The 23,469-nt window shown below is 43.4% G+C and overlaps 1 protein-coding gene across 1 annotated transcript; it reads right to left on the bottom strand.

The window, feature by feature from the left end:
- Window positions 1-4,081: 4,081 nt before the first annotated feature.
- On the bottom strand, window positions 4,082-19,190 carry SLC6A14 (solute carrier family 6 member 14). Its single transcript, XM_065846421.2, has 14 exons — window positions 19,118-19,190; window positions 18,024-18,192; window positions 16,441-16,572; window positions 14,819-14,980; window positions 13,729-13,864; window positions 12,860-12,992; window positions 10,904-11,044; window positions 9,665-9,893; window positions 9,455-9,580; window positions 9,245-9,363; window positions 7,729-7,828; window positions 7,381-7,490; window positions 6,218-6,385; window positions 4,082-5,653 (listed from the first exon to the last, which is right to left on the bottom strand). Exons 1-14 carry the CDS (start codon window positions 19,163-19,165, stop codon window positions 5,504-5,506), a joined length of 1,923 nt encoding a protein of 640 aa, XP_065702493.1. The 5' UTR covers window positions 19,166-19,190; the 3' UTR covers window positions 4,082-5,503.
- Window positions 19,191-23,469: the final 4,279 nt, after the last annotated feature.

The following is a 23,469-nucleotide window of genomic DNA, read 5'->3' as shown; positions in this document are numbered from 1 at the left end:
TCAGCCCAGGTAAGGATGCCCTTTCCCACTGCATTTCCTTCAGTGGAAGATCCAGTTTAACGAGCTGCTCCGTCTTCCCTTTCACCGTAATTTCTGTCCCACATCACCTCCTCCCCTGCCTGGTCAGCGGTTGCTCTCTCTGATTCATCTGATTTATATGACTCTAATCTTTAGGGGATCTATTATATGATCCTGTGAAAAAAACTACCAGCACTGTTTTTTTGGGGGTTTGAGTTTTTTTGTGTGTGTTTAAATTTGTTTTTATTATTGGTGGTGTTGTTTTTACCAAATAATTACACACTAGTTTAGAGTAAGGTCATTAGTTCTTGCATAGCAATAAGCTCAATAATATTGCTAGCCAGGCACCAGGACCAGAACTGGAGGGGTGGTGGGAACAAGGATCTCTGAAACTGGATCTGGCCAAAAGACTCAATGTGAAACTACAGATGCTATTAGCATGAGTTGATGAATCAGGTTAAGTTATCAGTGGAGAAAATCTCTGCTCACATAGAGTTCAGATCACACATATTTCCCTCTACATCCCTGCTGGGGCAGGAGAGAGGATGAGGAGAACCAGAGCCAAGAGTGGGTCTTCTGCTCTGTATGTGCCCCAGACCAGACCACAGGTTTGGTTGCAAAGTTTCATTTGTAAACCTAGTTAACCTATATTTTTACAGAAAAAGAATCTACAAAAATCAATGAAAAATGCTTACATAAAAATGAACAGTTCTATATATAGTCTTCTTTCCTCATTACCTTCATCAAGTGCCTTTAACCTACAGCCTATAGATTTCAGTTCATTTTTTCCCCAGTCCTGGGAAATTTTCCAGTCCTTTTTTCCCTCCCCCCTACTTTCTGCCCCAAAGTCTAATCTACACAGAGGATGTGGAGCTTCCCTGGGACTCACAGAAGCCTGGGATTAGATATTGGCTCCCAGGATCCCCTTAAGGGATGTCAAATATTATCTCTTAAAAAATAACTAACTAACAGCATCAGAGAAACTTTTTTTTTTTTCTTTCTTTAAAGGAGCCTGCCAGCATTTCCCTTATTTGCATCATGGAGTGTCATCCTTCCGAGAGCTGGAACAAGAATTTCCTCATTCCAAATCAAGAAGTTAAAATGTGAATTTCCCTCTCACCTCCCTTCCAGAACAGCTCAGATTGACCAAGTGGTTTTTTAAATTTCAAGAGGTGTTTGTTAAACTTCAGAATTTTTCTTCTTCCTTGCTCTGCAGTCTGTATTTACTAACCTTCCAAAACAAAGACCATTTCGTCTTTCTCTGGAATCACTGAAACCAGCTTCTTCCAACAGTGTAAAAACTTTTGCCCTAGTAATTTCTTTGAGACCAGTAGACATTTAATTTCTTTTAAGATCAGTTTCAATTTGAACATTTGGGGATTTTTCTGCTGGATCAGACTTGGTAGAGTATTCCTAGCCCCTTCAAAAGGTAACTCGCAGGGAATACATGATTTTACCTTCAACAGATAGACTGTGTAATCACCTCCGCACTCCTTTACAGCTCCCCAGCAAGACAGCTGTGCTCACACACTGGTGCCTCTCCCTTCTCATTCATCTGCCTCCAAACAGCCACACTGTGACTGTGTGGCAGATGCCCCATTCCTCAGAGCCTGAATGTGGTGCCATGTCAGACAAACCATGGCCATGATCTGATGGAAATGATGGAAAATTAGATTTAAAGCTGCAACAAGAAAATAAATCCTTCAGTTAAAAATGTGTGTGCTGCTTCTGGGTCCATGCTGATGCTTCTTACAGAGAAAAAAAATTAAAAAATAAAGTGAAAAAAAAAAAAGCCAAGAAGAGGACAAGCCTTGGCAGGGCTACCTCATCGACAGGTATGGAGAATGAGAACAGGTTGAAGCTCAGCAGAGCTCTGGGGATTTGGGAATGGGGGTGCATAAAGTGTCATGAAATTGAGTTGTGGGGCTGGAAAGGTCTGCTTCATGGGACAACCAATCTGCTGAGATAACCCAGGGTCAACTCTAGCCTGCAGAGGCCGGAGTGGTTTTAGCAGGGAGGCCATATTGCTGCTGTAACACTCAGCTCAAGGGCACGCAGGAGTTCAAGGGTGCACCAGCTATCTTTTTTCACACAACTGGAACCAGATTTAAAAAAAACCCAAACAACCCAAAAAACCAACCTTTCTATATGGCCGATCTGATTCCAAACTCAGATGCTGTTCAGCCAGACAGACAGGAGTGAGTGCCAAATAACTCAGGTTGATGCTCCTGCTCTACGACGCGCTCTGAGAGCCGCGCACCAGCGGGCGGGCAGGAGCAGCGCGGGGGGCGCCGGGCTGGGCCGGGGGTCGCACCGAACCGTCGCCCGTCCCCGCTGCCGGGAGCGGAGCGGAGCAGAAGAGACGAGCAGACGCTGCTCTCTGCTGGTTACCACACTGCCACACAGCCCAGCTGGAAAATGGCCTATTGCAAACTGATGATGTGGTCGAAACAAAAGTAAATACTTAAAAAAAAAAAAAATAAATCACTTCCTGCTTACAAAAAATCTCTGCAATAGCGATGTCTTTGGGATTTAATATTTGCTTTCATAAGCTTGGCTCCTAACTAAGTGCTTTACATACATATACAAGTGCCAGTTCAAATACCTCTTTTTTAAATGTTTCCATGTTGCAGATGTGGCTTTTTGGAACTGTGTTCTCTTCCCTGCCTGAAACATACTTGCATTTTGAGCCAATCCAAAGTGAATGCACCTCTTTTGCACTTCTACTTTCTTTTTCCAAGATATCTCCTTTCACTCCTGTTTAGCTTGATCCAAAGCAGAACCATTTTCTTTTTTTCCCTCAAAGTGAAAAACCCCAACACCCTGGTTTTTCAAGCACCTTACTGGGAATGCTGCACTGGTTTGCACTGCGGATTTTTCAACACAGCAAACACCAGGATGTTGGGCACCAGCCTGCACAGGTGAGGAATACACCCAGGTCTGCTGGGTCCATCCTGCCTCCAGAGCAGTGCTGAGAGCCACCACTTCTTCATGGAACCCTCAGGGGTGTGGCCCCTGCTGGACCAGAACTGTGATGGGTGAGGAATGTGAATGCCAACTCCTAGATATTCTTTGAGACTCCTCCAAGGATGTCAGAAGTGAGCTCATCCAAAGAGAGCAACAGCAGCTGGGTGTACTGGGCTGATGTCAGACATGCACACACAAATAAGGATCCCAGGTCTGCCAGGGGCAAGGACAGCAAACCTTGCCTTCAGAACTGGGGAATTTTCTTACCTTGGAGAAGGGAAAAAGCACCGAAAGTTAATCCCCAGTCCTTGAGATATCATCTTCCATGGCTCTTCTGGAAAACTTTGATAGTGCAACATCAGGAAAACAGCTCCTAGAAGTGCATAAGCCAAGTCCAGAGCAGAAGACGCCTCAAAGGAACCTTGTGCACAGCAGCAGGGGCTTCCTGCAGGGCAGCAGACAGCTGTTGCCTTCAGCATTGATCTTCATCAAACCTTTGCTGGATTCTTTCTGAAACCAACTTGGTCAGGCTGCTTCGCCACCACCTCTTGAACTGCCCTTGTTACTTGACTAACTTCTCTCTTTCCTAGAGTCTCTGCCTTCCTGGGTATGAACTGCTGCCCACTGTGGCAGCTCCAGTGCTGCACTGGCGGGTGAAGCACCACAGATCTGCAGTTAAGCCTCCCTCCTCCTCCCACCTTTCCACAGCTCAGGGCCAGTGACAGCACTGTTTTCTGCTGGTTTGTGGCTGGACCATGACTCTAGATAAGCTGCAGTGCAGGAAAGGGGTTTTCTTCAACAGCTTCTGTTACAGGCTATAATTCCACAGTCCTTTTTTATAAATTCTCAATCACTTTCTGTACTTTCTGAGCCTGCATCAAAACAGGGCTATTGCACTAGATATAAATTCTATAAGAAAAACCTTCCTGGAAGTTCAATCTTTCCAGTTCAATTTCCCAAAGGCTTAGGATCACAGAAGAGTTGGTGATACTTCCCACCAAACGCCTTCCCCACAAACTCCATACAAAAGACTGAAATCTCATTTTCCAGCTCCAAAACCATTAAAAATGGAAAATCACATTTTATTTGCCATGAAGTATCGATTTCTCACAAAAACATCACTATAAAACATACACTAAGGTGTGTAGCTTGGGCAACAAGCCACTATCCACACTCCTTTATGCCCAGAAACAGTGACAAAACCCTGAGAAGCAGCGACAGTTAGAAACAGTGCTGCACTGTTCCCAAGGAACCATTGTCACAGTAGGAGAGGCATTCCTCAGCACATGGAATGGATTCATTCAATCCATTGGTCTTTTTTTCTTCATCAGGAATTCATTTGTGTTATGAGTGAAGTCAGGTTCTCTTAACCTAACTCACTAGAGCCTAGGTAAAAGCATAAGTCTGTGTTCCCAAATGCATTACAAACTTCCTAACTTTTCAATAATTGCCTTATTTCAGCAAGTTTTAGAGTAATAGCACTACAAGGCAGTTACAACCTTCACTTGGGGTAAAGTTCTGCTTCTGTTGGCTCTACCACAACACCAATAACACTGTTTGGATCTTTAAAAAGCACTTTGAGTCTCCTTTGGAAGGGAAAACACAAACCTGAGTCAAAGATGCAGAGGACAAACTGACAGGTGAAGGCTTGGTGAGTGCAGGAGAATAGACACACCAGAATTCAACGGTGACTATTTCATTCTGCAGCATCTAATGACAGCATATGGAAACACAGGACTTTTGAATTATAGACAGATGAATGTGCTGAGCATGGGGCATGACACAAAATATGTCTCTCTGAGGATCCCAAGGGGAATAATGAGAAATAGAAAAAGCCTGCTTTTCACCATGTTAAGGACATATTTCCTGTGATGGCAGTTTTTTGCCACTCAACATTTAGGTGCACAGACAAAAACCACAACACTGTGTAGTCCACATCAAATCCTGAGGAGCCTCACAGCACTGAGCAAGGCTTAGACAGAGAAAAACTATTCAAGTTCCCTGAGCTACACAGTGCCAGGCAGCAGCACACCTGTTCCCCTTCTGCTGCCTGCACACTGCTGGGGATGGCAAAGCACAGCAAAGGTAGCAACTGCCCTCAGCACATTGGGGCGTGCAAGCACAGCACATTTTGGTTCAAATTCCCTGTAGCTGGGGAGGACCAAAATGTGTCTTTATTTTCTTCCACACCAGTATCTGGAGTCCAGCTGGATACAGGTTGGATAGGGTTAAGCACACCCAGTCCATCAGCCTGGGAAGCCTGCAATGCATTTTCCTGCCCCCTCAACTTAGATATCTGGGGAGATCTTGGTGACTAATTTACCTGTTTCTCCCCAAACAAACAGCACTAAAAATAAATAATTCGGCTCACTATCGTTTAGGGGCTAGGCTTTGAAGGACAGAGGGTTGATTTGCTTTTTGTTGTTGCTGTTTTGGTTTGTCACTTTCTAACAGTTAAAGAAAAAAAATAAACAAAACAACACAGATAAGTTAAAAAGTTGTCATCCAAACGGCCACTTCATTGTTGACTGTATACAAAGGCAGACACGGTAGGAATCTCATGGTCCTTTTCCTTTTTGGGATCTACAACATGACTGTATCTTTCTCCTCGGTTAGATGCCAGGTAGGGACCCCAGTTCGCAGCAGGTCTGCAGCAGCTTACAATGCGCTAGAAAGCAAAAAAAAAAAAAAAAGAGACATTTGATGTTTTACCTTGGTCTGGGCTACTTGTAAAGTTCAGTAAAGCTGTAACTCTAGATATGCCCTGCAACTCAATAAATGGTAAACAAATAAAAGGTTTTAAAAATAATTCCAAATGTCTCTGGGTTCAGTGGATTCCAGACACTGAAGTCAAACAAACAATGAAATCTGTGACCAACAAGATTCTCTGGAAAGCTTGGTGAGCAGACCAGAACTCAAATCCTGCACTTGCTCATTTCTGTGAGAAATGGGAGGCAAAAGTCTTGAAAATGATATGGGGATAAAAATTCTTCAAAGAATTTAAATCAGCTGGAATAATAACAGGAACTATGAAAACCACTTTTGAATGTGTGTGTGCATAGTAGGATAAATTTGCCTCTGATTCAACCACCAGAGATGTGTTTTGGTCTACAAATTCAATTAATGAACACCTCGAAATACCAAACATGTTTTGAGAAGAATGCACAAGTGTTCCTGATAATGCCAAGGAAATAAAGATTTGAGGCTATGACGACTTTTTTTGTGGCCTTACCTGACAGAGGTTTCCTTCAGCTTTAACTATTTTTATAACAGCAACAATGGGAATCCAGATGATGCAGAAGATGATCATGCACCAGCCAACAGCGATTCCCCAGTCTGGATATGACACTGAGCCATAAGTGGGAGGTGAAAACGTGACCAAAGACCAGACCAAAATTGCCTATTAAAAAAAAAAAAAAAAAAGGCAAGAAGATTTAAGAGAGGAAAGTCAATTTCCAGCCAACTTGAACTTGCTACCTACAAATTTTGCACAGTTCCTTCTTGCTTTCTAAGTGTAAGAACAGTTGTGCAGTCATGGCCGAGCAGTAAGACTGAAGGACAGGACTAAAAATGACACAGATATGCACCCTAAAACTTAAAGTACATCAGTGTTTAAACAGAATTTGATTCTGGGTTATGTTGAAATCTTATGTTGGAAAATATATACGTTGCTGGATGAGCCCCGTACCTTTCTCTGTTTGTTTTATGTGTTCCCATATTCTGTTATTTACAGTAATATAGGAAAGAATCTAAGATTAGCTGTTGGTAAATATTGCTGCAGAAATAAGGTATTCCAGGGGCAGCATTTTCTAAATTGTAGACTGGACAGTTTAAATGCTGGCCAGAGCGATTTGCCACTGCTGCTGGATTTGGGATGTTAGTAAATTATCTCATAAAACATAATCCAACCACCTACACTCACAATTAGAAGTACAGGAGTAACAAAAAACTGAGACATGTGACAGGATGTAAAAAAGTCTTAGACAGGGGAGCAGCTGGATACCCAAAGAGCAAAGCTAAGCCAGGGATCTGTCCTGAAAATGGGATTTTCCTCCAATGAGAAAAATCTAGGTTGTCAAAACATTTTCTTACAGTCTGAAATGAAGATAATCTAGCTAAGATAGCCAACCTGTTTGCTCTGTGTTAGTCCTCAGAGTGTAGACCCAGCTCACTAGCAACTGATCTGAAGGGTAGCCTCTCCTGGAGAGGACCCAAGGAGGAGTGGGAATGTATTAGAAAGCATAGATAGCACATAGTTTGCTTCAATGGCACAGCCATATCACATGTTTATACACAGAGCCTGGGCGTTCAGCCCTGGATCTTCACATGGAAACCTCTTCAAGATCCAGTTACTAAGTTCTGTCACACTAATACAACCCAGTTGACTACACTCACCATTAACAGCACAGGAGTAACAAAAAACCAGCACATTCTCCACCACATCCAGAATAAACAGCTCTTCTTTCCAATCATCATTTCAATATCTTCAATGAACCTGTTTCCTCCTGTTGAAACACAATCATATGGAGCATGGTAAAGCAGGTGCCTCCCTTGCAGGTGTGGTTACTCAAGGGGGATAGAAGAAAGGCAACAGTCAAGGTCAGTTTATTCACTTCTTGGTTCCTGTTAAAGCTTTTTGGCCAGTTAAGTTATAAATGCTTTATTGTGGTAATTACTGTTTTATTATACACTGTGCCTGGGACTGTATAGTCAAGTAATGGATTTTCAATGCAAGCACTTTACCATAAATGTAGACGATGCCTATTATCTCCAGTACAGCTGCAATAAGGATTCCCCATCCAGCACAAAAGTGATCTATTAGGTTAACCCAGTAAATTCCTGCCTGTAGAACAAGCAATAAAGAGATAAAAATGTACCCATTACAAGAAACGTATTTATGCAAATAAAATGAATTGCATTGTTCAAGAGAGCTTAACTAATCACCAGTCTGAGTTTTTCAAATTCCCAGTTCTCTAGGTTAAGTACACATTTATGAACATTGTTTCATTTAAATATCTCTATGTAAAATTGAAAAGCACATCTGACAAAATACTGTAGATCTGTATACTAATAACATGACATGTCTATGTGAAGTTTTAGGTCAAGAGGAAATGGCCATAAGTTGTGCCAGGGAAGGTTCAGATTGGATATTAGGAAAAACTTCTTCATGGAAATGGTTGTCAGGCATTGGAACAGGGAAGCACTGGAGTCACCATCCCTGGAGGGGTTTAAAAGATGTGTAGATGAAGTCCTTAGTCACATGGTTTAGAGGTGGACTTGACAGTGCAAGGTTAATGTTTGGACATGATGATCTTAAAGGTATTTTCCAACCAAAAGGATTCTATGATTCTAAAGTACCTCCAGACAGCCGAGAGCAAAATGTAAATTTGGAACTTAACTGTCTTAAAGCTGGTGCTGAAGTTTTAATACTGAGCTACAGCAACAGCTATACCAGTTATCAGTTCTGGTAAGCCTGTATACCACACACACAGGTTTTCCACAGCTTTAAACACCAGCAGGATCACAGAGCAGAAAATAAGCTTTTAGCCGTTTCATACTCTTGTGTACTAAGTTGTTTGCAAGCTTCCATGATGTCATGTTTTATGACTTATGTGCTTAACTTGACTATACAACTGTCTATTCACCACAATTATCTTCTTCACATTCTCAGTCTAATTGCATATATAAATCTGCATGGATGCAATTACAGTGAACCTTTACATCCTGGCAAGCAATTGTCTCAAGAAATTTTACACAGTATGCTTAATATTATCTTTATGTATGTACATAAATATATATATATGCACATACAGGAGAAGTAACCATACAGTCTATTGATACTTGCAAAATAGTAGGTTTTTATGATGTGAATAGGCCATTTCTCAAATCCTGTCCTGTTTGGTAGTCAGTTTTGAACAAGAAGATCCCATCAGCATCTATTAGTTGTACCCGCAGAACTGCACATGCACTGTATGTGGATGCTTGAGATTACACAAATAACCTCCTTAACTGGGGAGCAATACATTAGGTTGGCAGTTCACAGGCCTTCTATTTAAAAGCACATCTCAGTTCGATAATCACAGAAAACCTTAGGTTCTTCAGTCTTCCCTTGAGAATTTCTTATTTGCATGTTCAGGTACACTGGCAGAATTTAAGATCAATCCATGCAAACAGGAACAGTGGGAAAGGATATTTTTACTTGAGTTCATCACTTGCAACATAACCAAACTCACTGCCAAAAAATAGTTTAATGTCTTACCTGAGTAACACATACAAGACCAAGAAAGAAGAGCAATATGCACACACCCAGAGTTATAGGGATTCTTAACCTTTTCATCACTTTGGGATATATATCTTGTATGGTAGTTGTAAGTGTTTCTGCAAAGGAAGAAGCGTGGGTTTTAAGCAGCATAATTAAGACAGGTAATGGTCATTTGAAAAGCCATGGGTCACTTAAAACCCCACTCACCTATGGTGGCAAACTGAGAGTCAAGGCCCAAGAGCAGCAGCATGAAGAAAAACAAGAAGGACCACAGAGGAGAAACTGGTAACCTGGAGAGAGCCTCTGGGTAGGCTACAAATGCCAGATCAAATCCTGGAAAGCAGTGGAAACAAGGAGGTTATTGTCACGCCTTGGTCAAAGCAAGTCCTGATAATGACAGCATGACAATCAGCCTACCTGAGTCCACAACCTCCGAGACTGGTCTCTCAGACACGAATGCCATATGTCCCAAGATGGAGAATATCGCAAACCCAGCAAATACACTGGTGAGGCAGTTGGTTACACAAACTAAAATAGCATCTGAGTAGCAGTTGTTGTGGAACTTATTGTATGAAGACAAAGCAACAAGTCCACCCCATGCCACAGACAGGGAGTAGAATATCTGGGTGGCTGCATCTTTCCAAACCTACCAGAAACAAAAACATGGGAATTACTGTATTACATACAGCGCATGTCATAAACATTTAAGTCTGCCCTCTGCTAAAGCTCCGGGCTTTTTCTACATTTAGCTTGAATGTCTAATTGTATTTCACATGAGTTGCAGAGCAGATGGGATATAGGACGTTTGTGACCTTGCAGTCTCAAGCACAGACAATATCTTCTTTGATTTCTGAAGGACACATCCCAAGCATGTTGCCAAATATTTAAATCTTACTGAGCTAACCCTGAAGAAGAGATTCAAGTCATTCACATATGCAGGTTGTCAAGATATTAATCTTGTCACAGTGCCAATGAATAAGGAAAACCAGGACTGGGTTGCAAGAGTGAGAACTTTCATGTGCTCTCCCACTTATTGTTCTCACACCATTATCCAGGCAAACTACTTTTACCTCTGCTGCAGTCCCTCAGTTAAAGCCAAATGCTCACAAAAAATACTACAAGTACATAACATGCTTAATGTCTGCTTTTGGTAAATCTAAATTAATGTTGGCATGAGTCAGAACCAAAAATCCAGGCTTCCTTTGCACAAGGTGCCCTTCCTGGTCCTCCTGATTTCCCAAGCTAGTTTCCCAGGCAAGGCACAGCCTGAATTTCAAACTCAGGGATCCCTCCAACCTTCTGATTAACTCCCTCGAAATTATCAGCAAACAAAGCTAGTGGGCGTGTGAGAGCAACACCTGATCCCACAGCAAGAACTTTCTCTACAGGCCTTGCTAGGATGAAACTCCAACATGACCCCTGAGATCTGCTTAGGGGCAACATCACAGTTATCACTACCTGGTGTGGCAGGGAGAAGGCTGAGGGTGGCTATTTTTCAGATTGAGAGTAGCTAGAATAGAGGCTTGGACTTCCGATAGAGCTAGGGGTTGCTGAAAAAATGCAGAAACTGCGTGGATAAAAAAGTTGCTCTGCAAGTGGCAAGCATGTAGAACCACAGAAGTGTGTCACGTTTCTGGGGCTGGCACTACCTCTCACCTCTGCCTCCATCAGCTTGGTGATGTTGGACTGTCTCCCAATGTAGTATTCAATGCCATCCAGAGCACCTTCCAGGGTGGCACCACGCACCAGCAAGATGAGCAGGATGACGTATGGGAAGAGTGCGGTAAAGTAGACAACCTGCAGAATGAAGCACAGGGACACATATTAGAAGCAAGGGGATGCACAGACCTCCATGCAGGAGGAAAGGCTGGGTTTTAGGCTAAGGTCTTCTGGTACAAATGATAAACAGGCAACCAGGGAAATGAACACATGCCAAGCACAAAACCATCTGGCTTAGCCGGTTCTGGAGCTGCATTCCAGCAGAAGCAGAAGGCCCAAGACACATACACACTTTTCAGATAGGAGTTGACCGGTTTCAGAAATGTACTTTCTGATATGATTTACTCCTATAGCAAGTTCTGAACTCAGCTACCCCAGAGGTCTCTTGCTAGGCATGCTTCTAGCAAAAGCTAACTGAAGACCAGTCAAAATTAGGTTACCAGGATAAAATAAGCTCCTTCTGAGACTGGGGTCAAAAAAAGGCAGCCATGCTGGAGGCTTTCTTTACTGGGAATGAGAACTTTTAGGTTCTCCCAGACACAGATCTTTTTTATTGTTTGTCTACACTATTTCTAGTGCGATGGGATTCAGGCCAGGAACAGGGCTAAGCAGTGCTATTATCATGCAGGTTACGTTCAACAATACCCTTGTTACTTGAGTCTCAGTTTCAGTGTTACGCAGACAGATAATTGACCCAGTACTGCTGGTTACACCAGGCCATAGCATTGCACCATCATATGGTGAGTCTGCCATTTCTGAAGACCTGCTACATATTTGTCCGGAATAGTCAATTTTCTCCGCTCTTCATCTTTGCCTTGTTCCTGCCCGGCCAGATTCTTCTGAGTCTTACCTTGCTTCTCAAAGACGCTTACCTTTGTGCCAGAAGAGAAGTGACAACAGGAAGAGCCAATTGTCAGGAACCCAAAGAATGTGAGTTTGAGAGGAGCCATGTGGCAGAAACTGTGGCTGGGTAAGCACAGATCTCCAGCCTGAAGCGCTGAGACATAGGGCAGAAAGCTCCAAATAGAAAGCAGAACAGAAAGAGACATCAGACTGAGGAAAGGAAGACAGGCAGCAAGGAATCATGGAAAGGCACAGTGACAAAAGGAATGAAGAGAGGAAGGAGAAAAAAAACCAAACACAGTGCAGAAAGGATGAGAAAGAGAAAGAATGAAGGCAGCAGAGATTGAGGAGGTAAGCAATGGAGATGCAACATGGAGGTAAAAAAGGAACACGGGGAGGAACTAAACCAAGAAAAGGGCCTCAGGCAAAGAAGAATAAAATTCAGCCTGCCCGAAGTCTGGAGAGGAGCTGACCTAGCCCAGGGAATACTCCAGGCAATCATGCTCCAGCATGTGGAAATGGAAACTCAGCAGAGTCAAGAGTCTGAAAACAGGCACCTAGGGACCTAGTCCCTAAAAGTAGCTTGAAATCTTAAATACAAATAACATTTCACAATCTGAAAGGAACCTGCACACACACATCTCTTGGCAGGACTTGACCTGTACTGTCCAAACATCTCAACCAGTTTGGAGGTGCAAATAATTACCAGGTGTTCCCAGGGTGTGCGCCTGTGCAGTTACACGCACATGTCCGTCATAACAGGCTGAGTGACTGCCAAAACTCAGCTGGAAACACCTGCGTGACAGCAAGATCCCCAAATACATTGCAGCGCTGGTGGAGCTGGGACACCCGTGTGTTAAGTAATCAGCACCTTACTCATATTTTATGTAACAGTTATGAAGCCAAGGGGCAGAAAGTAAGTCTAATGCTGACTCAAGCAGAGGGTAGTGGGTTAGGAACTGCATCCTGCCTTGTGCATCCTGCAGGTCCAGCTGACATTGGAAGGGTAGGATCAGGCCAAAAGTCTGCTGCTGGCTCTTCCTAACTTACCTTTCCAGAAGATTTTATTCCTTTAAACAATGCAGCTCCAACAATTATCCAGGACAGGAGGAGGCAGAGAGCCAGGTACCAGACGATGCCACCAGTCTCATCCAACCCACTCGAGCGCTGAAGAGCCACTTTACTGAAAGCACAAAACGCTGCAATGAGAAGAGAGTGGCAACAGCACATGTTCCTCTTCAGCCACTTCTTGGAGGGAAATGAGCTGGTTTCTGCAGATATTACAAGTCCCTGTAGCTGCTTCCATGAATATGCGGTTAGAAGTGCATAATTGGCATTGAAAAACTGAATACTTAACTACAGTTTTCCCCTCTTTAAAAGCTATCAGCCCCTCAGCTCTCCATACATCTCCCCATCAGAACTACCTCAGCTCTTTCATGTTAACTGTGAAACTCTGATGCCAAGAGAAGAGCTCATAAGAAGAATCAGTTCCCAGAAGCCCAATGAACATGAAACATGAGCCACCATGTGGCTAAAGAAATGGCATTTTCACAACAGGCCCAGATTCAGAATATATGTGAAAATATTTTGCATAGTAGCTCCTGAAAAAACCTCTAGACTGTACATAAAGATGCTAAATAGTTCCTACCAGGACTCCAAAGAAGAAAACATCTTTAAGCTGGATTATTTTTCAATTTGTTACAGGTTTACTCATTTGTTTCTCTCTATTTTTTAATTTTTGTTTTAGGGGCCCAGACTCATCAATTAAATTTTAAGTCCCCTCTGTACACATTTGTATGCCCACCCCCCTGGACTTGACTATTTCTGGACAGCAAGATAAGACAAAAATAGAAGATATATTCAAAACCACAGTGTGTAATAAAAGCATTTTGAGCCATTTCTTTAAAACATTTACTTACTTCCAGTATTGCTCACTGGGAAATTGCCCTGATATGTAGTTCATGGTACCATTTATACATGTGAGATTGTTGTTTATGATGAACGAGTAGTTTGCATGAATGATTTCTCCATCTAAGGTTGCATTGCAGTCACTTACTGTAAGAAAGCAAGCAAGCGACAAAAGGGGATTGTTAACACAGTAATGACTGTTATAAAAATAAGACTATCACAAAAAATATGTTTTTGAAAGAGTTACAACTTCATTTTGCCTACTAACAACATTTAGAAACAAACCTGAACTATCACTTGCAGCTGTGACTTAGTTACTTTGACTGTAAATCAAAACACTAAGAATCTGGTATGCTCAGCTCCAACATTCACTTATTGTGAAGAATACTTGCAAATACTTTTTGTTAAGTAAAGCATCTCAACTTCATTTTATGAAACTATGAAACTTAGAAGATATTTTCAGATATATGGTTAAGTGAATTACAATTACATTAACACTTGGCAACACATTTCCAGCTGCTAATTAATAGTTATCTCACCAGCTTCACCTTTTGCCTTATACTGGTCTGAGATGGAAATTGGCAAGATAACAAATGTTTGGCAGTACATGTACTGCCAAACATCAAGAACAATAGCATGGAGATATGTTCTGAAGAGTTATTCCGGTGTGAACCCAGTGCCTCACCAGTGCTCAGGATAACCACAGCCACTGGGGAGGCAAGGGTAATGGAAGAATGCTCAATAAAAGCTATATAGCAATACTCTTGCTGCAGGTAAGGAAGGTATTTGCCTTGCCATGAAGCCTGTTGAAATGGGAATGCAGTATTTCCAGGGAGTGTGTGTACCAGAAGAAACCTTAGAGTTTAAAGGAGAATAAAGGATTCAACAAGGAAGTTTCAGCCCAGTTCTCTGTAGATTTCCCAGACGCCCAGAACTGCAGGTAATCAGACAAGCATCACACCAGTGTGTCCAGAGACAAAACTCCAGGAAGGACTTTTCAAGCCATGGGTAGCTGTCTTGCTCTTGTTATTTCTCCCAGAAAACTACAAAGTACGAGTATCCAAAACAGTAATATTAGACTCTGTCTGTTAAATACAATACCTAATTGTGTTTTGCTGCAGAACTCATCTGCCCAGGAAAAACAGTCTGACCATGGCAACACTTTTTGAAATGAGGCAAATAAGTAGTAGAGTGCATAAGCAATGATAACGTTGTAGTAAATAGCCACAAACGTTGAGATGATGACCATCGTGATGCCCACTCCTAGGAAAGAGAAACAGATGGTGTCTTAACTAACCCAGACTCGGTTGAAAGGAAAAAAAAAAATACATATATATATATATATATAAAAGAATGACCTTCACATGACTTTTAAAAGGCTACTTGGGAAGAAGTTGAAATTATTTTTCATTTGTTTGTTTTTTAAAATAATTTTAACAACAGTCAAACATGGAAAGAGCGAAGCTATGAAGGAGGCTTGTGATCCAAACTGACCATCTCAAATGTGGTTTGACAGAAAGCTTGAATCAGGCCCACAGAAAAACTGGACTATTTGCTAAGTGCAAGTCCAAAGGAAAAATTCGATATTTTGTTTACTTCCAGCTAAGTGGGAAGTTTTGATTGTTTAGCAACATAAAACAAACTATACAAAAACTCTGACTGACGAAGTCATTTTAAAGATCCCATTGCAATGTATAGTTTTGCCAATAAATGAGAAGGAACACAGAACAGTAAATCTGTTTCAACAATACTGTTCTCCTCCTTTGTTAATATGAACTTTGTTCTGCAAGTTTGGGAAAGTCTGCCAAACTGTCCCAGTTATCTTGGAGACTATATTTAAGTTTATATCTTCACAGACACACAAGAGATTTGCTGTGTCAATAGACTTTTGCTTTAAAGTTAAATACAGTGCTCTTGTGAAAGATTGTGTCTGCTGGCAAAAAGAGTAAGCATTCAGGCAACCAGCCACACTGGAATCCCTTTTGTTTCTGTAGGAGGCGGCAGGTGAAATTCCTGTTGCATTATAAAGAAACTTCCCTGTTCCTACATGAATTCCACTGGTAGGGAAAGAGGATAAACAAGACCAATTACATAGCTCTTTCCACCCTTCGGTACAGGACCCAGATGGATAGAAGTGAGTAAAGCACATGGTTAATTGTTTCCAAACACAGAAATCTTCATTTTAAAATTCAGTCCCTCACAGAGAAAGGCAAACTACCACTACAGAACACAACCATTTATGTTGTCACAAGAGACACCTTATGAAGCCGGAGTCTAGCCTGTTTTATGATACCAGCAGATGACTCCCAAGGCAGCGAATTGAATGAGTGCACAGAATTGCATCAAGCAATCAGAGCCACGTGCCTGTGCCAATCCTGACAGTCCAATACAAAATTAGCCCATCCAACAGTGAACTGCCTTGCAAGCTACATAGTACATAAAGTATAAAGAAGCAGTGATAAAAGTGAACTTCTAAATATGATTTTCTATCTGTCACACACGGCACCAGGTGTTTAACTGAGGGTTTTCCTCATGCAGCAAACAGGGATTGCCTTCTGCCTGGAGAGCTACACTTAGGGTGGTATACTGCATGCCATGAGGAGAATCGTTAATAAAACTTCCTTTCAGAATTAGCAGCTTTGTGAAGAAATCATTAACTCATTTATTACTAGAATTAATTACTTTATCACTAGAAAAAAAAAACATGGAAACATAATACCAACCTTGAAACAACGGTAATATTCTCCACGTGGAAATTGGCCCTAGACTGGCAAACTGCCCAAGGGAACATTCCATGAAAAATAAGGGCAAGCCAGCTAATGCCAACATCAGAGTGTACGGGATTAGGAAAGCACCTGAGAGGAGAGAGGGCAAAAACCCACAAACACACACAGAGAGAAAACAATGAATCTTTCAGTATTCACCACAGTTCTATTACATTTTATACTCCCCTTTTCCCCTTGCCTCAAATATCCCACTGTGTTTTGGTTTTTTTTCCTTTTTTTTTTTTCTCTTTGCAGAATAGAGAGACCAGTTTCTAAATTCTGTTTTCTGTAATACTAAATAGTACCTTCAGTGAAGAAACACATATTACCAGAAGAATTGGTGATTTACACAGGATGGCTTCTCTTATAGAATTAAAAGGATTTTACAAAAACTATTAAAGACATACTGCTCTCATACGAGCTGAACGCTGCTCAGCTGTAGGCACCATTGTTTTTGTCTGCTTACTATTTCATCTTCTAGCTTTTAATTTAAAAAGGAACAGAACCATTTCTTCATGTACTTAACTGAGATTTACAACTGCCCTGTTAGAGTAGCTACTGGATGTCGAAGCATGAAAATTATTTTCTATGGTTGGCTGACTCCTGTGTTAAACAGCATCTCAGCATGGAACTTGTTTGAGTCCCTTTAAAGTGTACATTAACCTGATATATCAATGACTGCCCTGTTCCATGAAAGGGACTGACACTTCTTTGTCTGTGCAGAAGATAGGACAAGTGAGAGCATGGTTTTCCTAAACATGATCCAATATCCAATGCAACTCAGCTAAACTCACTCCAATAAAACTTCTATACCAAGAATGCCACTTTGTGTTCCACAGATAGCCGTATGGGCTTTGCTGCATTTACAGTACAGAATTCAACTTCCAATGACTGTTAGGCAGAGCAAATAAGTACATACAAGTAAGTCCTTTGCAGTTACTTGGCGTTTATGCTCTCTTTAATTACCAGTGGTTGCCTGGCAAGTAGACAAAGCCCTGGAATAGCAGCCAGGGAAGTCAGTGCCTCCATTTGGCTTTGCCACTAGTTTGTTGTGTAAGCAGGTAGAGGCTCTCTCTGCCTCACACTTGCAGTTGTCTGATGGGGATAATTACTGAGCTTGGATAATTATTCCAGCTTAGCTTGTTTGCCTGGCAGAACAAAGGTTGAGAGGGGATTCAATTGCTCTTTATAAGCATATCAAGGAGGTAAGCACTGAGGAGGGAGAACAGCTATTTAGGTAAGTAGTGGATATTGGTGCATTGACAAAAAGATGCAAAGTTGATCTTGAGTAAATCAGACGAGTTCTGGAATTCTCAGGTGGACATTTGCAATTAAAAGTAAATACTATTTCCCTCCTCAGCCAGCACCCAAAAACCAGAGAGGTCTCCTACTCCTCATTCCCATCAGCAGGCACTATACCACTTCCAAGGGCAATGCTCACATCCAGCTTTGATAAAATGTACCCATCCTCAGGGCTGCCCCTCCTCTGCCCTGGAGATAGCAAGGTGTGCCCCCCCCACCCTGCCATTCAATACAGGTACCTCCGCCGTTCTGGTAGGTGAGGTAGGGAAACCGCCAGACGTTGCCCAGACCCACAGCGTAGCCCACCATGGAGAGCAGGTAGTCGCCTTTGTTTGACCAGTTGCCACGCTCTGAGTTCTCATCGTTGGCACTGGCGTGGGCATCTTTTTCATTTGACAAACTGAAGTCCTTGGAAGGGAAGAATAGGGAAGGTTCAGGATTGCCCCATAGGTAAATGGAGCAGTCATATCCTCATTTCTCTGTCCAGAGAAGCACCTTGGTATTGCTGGGCAGGGTAGATTGACAGGGTGGGCAGAGCCATGTGGGCTGCCAGTCCAGCTGATCCCTGGCAGGCCAGCATAGACCTGTGAGAGAGGGTCCCAGCAGAGACCCCCCAAAATATCTTCATGGTCTGTTTTGCCCTGCTCCTACCTTAATTGCTTGTGCTGTCAGATCCAGCGGAAGCACCTCCAGGGGACTGCCCTGTTCTGTCCCTGCATGTGCCCAGGTGTCCCCATACCTGTTCAGAAGTTCATCCCAGCACATACCTGTAAGTTCACTTTAAAAATACCTGTCCAGGTGCCTTTCACAACTGCCCAAGTGCTCATCTTAACTCATGCCTCTTTATCTACCCAGTGCACTCATATTCCCACACCTGTCTGGATCTCACCTGACCAGATAATTTCATACCTGGCCATGTGCACCATACATCACCTGCCCAGTGCTCCCACAGCTGCCCAGGCACCTGCATCCTACTTGCCTGAGTGCCCCTATGCCTACTTGGGCACCTCCATACCCTACCTACTCAGATGCACCCACACCTGCCTAGGTGTTCCCTTATCCCACGTGCCCAGAAACCCCCAATATCCCACCTGCCCAGGTGTTTTCATACTTGCACAGGTGTCCCCATACGTCACTGGCCTGAGTGTCCCCATACCTGCCCAGGTATTCCCATACCTCGCCTGCCCAGGTGTCTCCATACCTGCCTAGGTATCCTCATATGCCACCTGCCCAGGTGGCCCCATACCTTCTCGGGTGCTTTCACACCTGCCCAGGTGTCCCCATACCCCACCTGTCCGCCTGCCCCGGGCCAGCCAGCCTCCGGCCGCCTCACCTTCTTCTTCCCGCAGGAGAGGAAGCCCGGCAGGTTGAGCATCCCCATAGCCACCGCTGCCGGAACCGCTGCGCTCTGCCCGCGCCGGTCGGCGCCCGGCCCTTTATCGGAGCCGCCTCCCGCCCGCCCCTCGCCGCCCTGCCGGGAATCGCGGCCCTTGGGCTGCCCCGCGGCCCGGGCGGAGCCGCCGGCGATGCGGCACCTCCCGCCCCCGGGGCACCCCCTCGCCGCCTGCCCCAGTCCCGTGCCCACTTCCTTGGGAACACTCACCTGCTTAACCCTGCCCGGCCTCCTGCCCACTTCCCCTCCTAAACATCCCCTGCCCTCCACACGCCCTCCCCTCCTCACCTTACCCCGACCCACTTCCCCCGTCACGACTCGCCTAGGCTGGCTCCCTGAGCCCGGGCTCTTCAGCCCTTCTTGCACCCCTGCCTGCCCACTTCTTTGCCCCCCACCTTCCTCTTCTAACATGCCCCTCACCTGTTGTCTTCTCCCCTGTTTGCCAGTACCTACCCCCACAACGACTCCCTTGTCTTCTATCTACAGACCTGCCGGTTCCCCATCACACAATGACCCTCTCCTGAGCACCGCACACCTGCCTGTGCTGACCCCACTGCCTCTCCACAGAGCCACTGCCCAGCTACCTCACCTACATTCACTCACCCAGAGACACTGCTCATGGCTTCATCTCCAACCATACCTACTTCTCATTCCTTCTGAATCTGTTCTGGAGTTTAGGGTCAGGAGAGACAAGAAAGCAAAGGGCACAAGGGGGTTAAATAGTATGGAAATTTCAGCTTCTAAACACACCTTCCACTACACATGACAGGCACAGAATGGCAGGTCATAAAAGCAAAGCCATTGCCAGAGGAGGAATGTAACAAGCAACGACTTAAAGACCTTTCCTGAAGCACTCTCCTGCTTCACCTGCCTGCGTGACCTTCCCCAGGTATCCCCTAAGGACACGCAGGAGGACAAACTCCACTTACAAGCACAAGGGGACACTGGTTGACTGGCTGCTTAATTGGCCTCCTTAATTTCTAACTGCTGTTTTCCATGGCTCTTCCAGATCCACACCGTGACAAACACACTTTCTGTCCTCAATTAGTGGGACTTTTTGTTGAGCAAAGTGCTACCCAGCATGGCTCTATCTAGCCACAGCTCAGAGGTATATCAGGAGTGAGAAGTGTGTGGGACAGTATCTGAAAGTTAGGGAAGGTAAAATCAGATTGTGTTTTATTGCACTGTGCAGCTGGTTCTCTAGGAGACTTCTATTTCAGAAACTGTAGGGATGCCAGAATACTTTACCTTTGGAGCAAAAAGTGTGTCCAAGTGTAGTGTCCTGGCATGACACAGACTTTGGGGAGAACAAATACATTAAAAATTGAGAAAACATCCCTTCACAGGCCACCTGTGAATTCTGGATTCTGTATGAAACTATACAAAACCCACCCACACCAAGGACACACTGAGAAATCAGTCAACATTCTTCCAAAGCCTATCTGAATTGTACATAAACTAAATGAACCTTTTTGCCAATCCTGATCTGAGTTATGAGTTTGAAATAAAATTAGATAGGATAGTTTTGGTTGTAATTCTGGGTAACTTCAGTATCTGTGGGTCACTGTCTCCCCAGAGGAAAATAAAAATGTTCCTGTAAACAGTGCTGGGCCTGACAAAAGCACTGAACTCTCTTCCAAACTCATGATTCAGAACTGGCTATCAGCTTGTTTAGAAATTAAATGAGATGAAAAACAACCTGTTAGCCTCAGCCTCTCCCTCCTTATTAGTATTAAGTGTGTGTTGTAATGTTGCGGAGTCACGGACTGTGGCATTCTCTGTGTGTAACTCAAGATGACTAAAAGTAAAACCATACTGGAGGTACCACTCCTGGGATATGTTCTGTTTTTGACCACGTGGAAGTTTCGATTCTAATGCATTTTCTGTATTTAAAGAAGAAAATATAAAAATCACAGCACAGTCAAAATTCCAGGGATGAACAGTGGAGAGATGAGTGTCATTAAAGAGAGAATTGTGCCTGAAGCAGGATTTTATTTTGCCTCTCTGTTAGCTATGCAGCTGAATAGCATGGCAGCTTGATTTGCATTCACTAGAGGTTGAGTCCATCAGGCTGAGCCCTGGAGGCTGGTTCCTCACTGCCACCCATTGGGCAAGCACCCCACGAGCCAGTTACCACTGGAATGTCTCAGCTACAAACCCAGAGATAACAACCGGCAAACCAAAGCCAGCTTCGCTCTGCCATAAATGAGATATTCCATCTCCTGACCAGCAGTATAATTGAGGTATTTAAGTAACCTTCTTTCTTTGGAAAGCACCCTTGGTTTACTATGAACTCCATTTACTGAACACTCTGTTAACCCAATGGTGGGAAAAAATAAAATAACAATAATAATAATAAAAAAAATCATTAATGATAACCTTAGCATGCTGACAACAAAGTAAACGATTCTGACATTTCCTAGGAACAGCAAGATACCTGTGTTTTCCATTTGGTTGCAGTAGTGCTATTATCAGATGTTGGGTATTCCCCTGGGCTAACACAGCTATGGTGATGAAGTGGATGTATTTGCTGTGCTTATTTAAGAATGTGAGTGAATTCTATTTCTTAATCTATATCTTCTGCAATAGCAGTACTTACTAATATTGGCACCTGGTACACACATTCAAAACTGATTCAGCAGACGAAGAGGGGCTCATTTATCTCTCCCACTCCCAATTGGAAGGAGCTGAAAACCAGAAAACCCACTCTGCAAATAGGAGCAATGGCTTTAGAATAGCACTAATCCTGGCATTAAAGCAGTAAAAGGAAATCACTGGTGTGTCTACAAGGCCGGCAGTATTCTCTAGGATAAAGTGATCCAGAAGAGGAGCGAGAGAGAATGAAAGAGATACCTACAGCCTTGCCACCTGTAACATGCACAAGTCCTGGAAAAAGTAATGAATTACAAAACAAATTAAGTTTTTTCCCATCCAGAGAAGATCAAGCAGCACCACCAACTGCACATGGAAATGTCTACCTGCCAGATGTGAATTATGTTGTTCAAAATAATGTCTGGCCTAGCTGAGAGCCTCAAATAAGCGAGAGCCCAAGTGTAGGAATAATTATTGGTGTTCTGCAAGGCTGACAGTCAAACCCACCAGCAGCACACAAGGATGCTACACGAAAAGCTGATGGAGCTGGACATACCTGCCTACAGATCAATACATTCTGATTGTGTAGATCCCTGTCACAAGGATCAAACTACTCACATCTGCCATGCTCATATGCCTGTGAGTGCACCTACGTGACACTTGCCCCATGGTATCCAGTGCGGTGTTATGAACCTGCTCCATACCTCAGAACAAGAAGGCAGGTGCCAGTGTGCACTGGATGGTCGTGACAAGGTTGTTGGTATCTTCCCACAGAGCCAAAGACGGCAGTGAGGGACTACATAGCTGTATTTGCTGGCTGACAGAAATATCTTCCTCACATTTTATTCTGGCACCAGCACAGCAGCTTCCCTACAGCTACAGACAACGCTCAGGTGAGCAAATGGCAGTAACCAACGCAACCAGAAAACAAACAAACAAAAGAAACAAAAAACCATCCCACACAAACATCCAAAAACAAAGAAACAAAGCCAACCAAAGAAAAAAACACACACCAAACAAAAAAACCCAAACCAAACAAAGCCACCACACCACGTTGGCCTTCAGGATCAGAGGATGATTACCTAAACCATCTAACCATCCCTCAATAGCATGTAATTACTCTCATCCAGACCTCCACAGCCAAGTTGCACTCTTTATAAACAAGCCAGAAGAAACTGTTACAGAGTAACAGACACAGCAAGGCAGAAAATTTGGACTGTTGTCTCCTGCAGCAGCAGGAATGATAGTCTCCTCTACAGGTAAACAGAATCAAGTTCTACAGTACAAATTTAAATTGATTATTTTAGCTTAAAAACACATCAGCCTTGGTTTAAAAACCAAGTGATATTGAGTGAGCCAGTTTACTTGGTGGTGAACTGAGCTGCAGGTGATCTAGAACAAACCTTTACCACCAACTTAACAACAACAGAAGTTCAATCATTGGTCAAGTAACCCATGAAAGCAAGATAGAATTCTCCATCTGGAGAGAAATGTATTATTTCACTGTATGGCAGCTGTCAGCAAGGTGGAAGTGTATCTAAAAGGAAGGCGTAGAAAGAAGGGGCTCTCCTGCTCAGAAGACAGGATGGAGAGACAATAATGATATTACCAAGGGCACAGGCAATGTAAATTACAGAGACAAGGGCAATGGTTTCTGAAGTAGCCACCTTTGGCTTCAGAGGTACCTATGGAAGCAGACT

Source organism: Patagioenas fasciata, chromosome 11, assembly GCF_037038585.1.
Source record: "Patagioenas fasciata isolate bPatFas1 chromosome 11, bPatFas1.hap1, whole genome shotgun sequence".
Lineage (NCBI taxonomy): Eukaryota > Metazoa > Chordata > Aves > Columbiformes > Columbidae > Patagioenas > Patagioenas fasciata.
The sequence above is the reverse complement of the archived record's forward strand: the minus strand, read 5'-3'. Positions and strand labels throughout refer to the sequence as shown.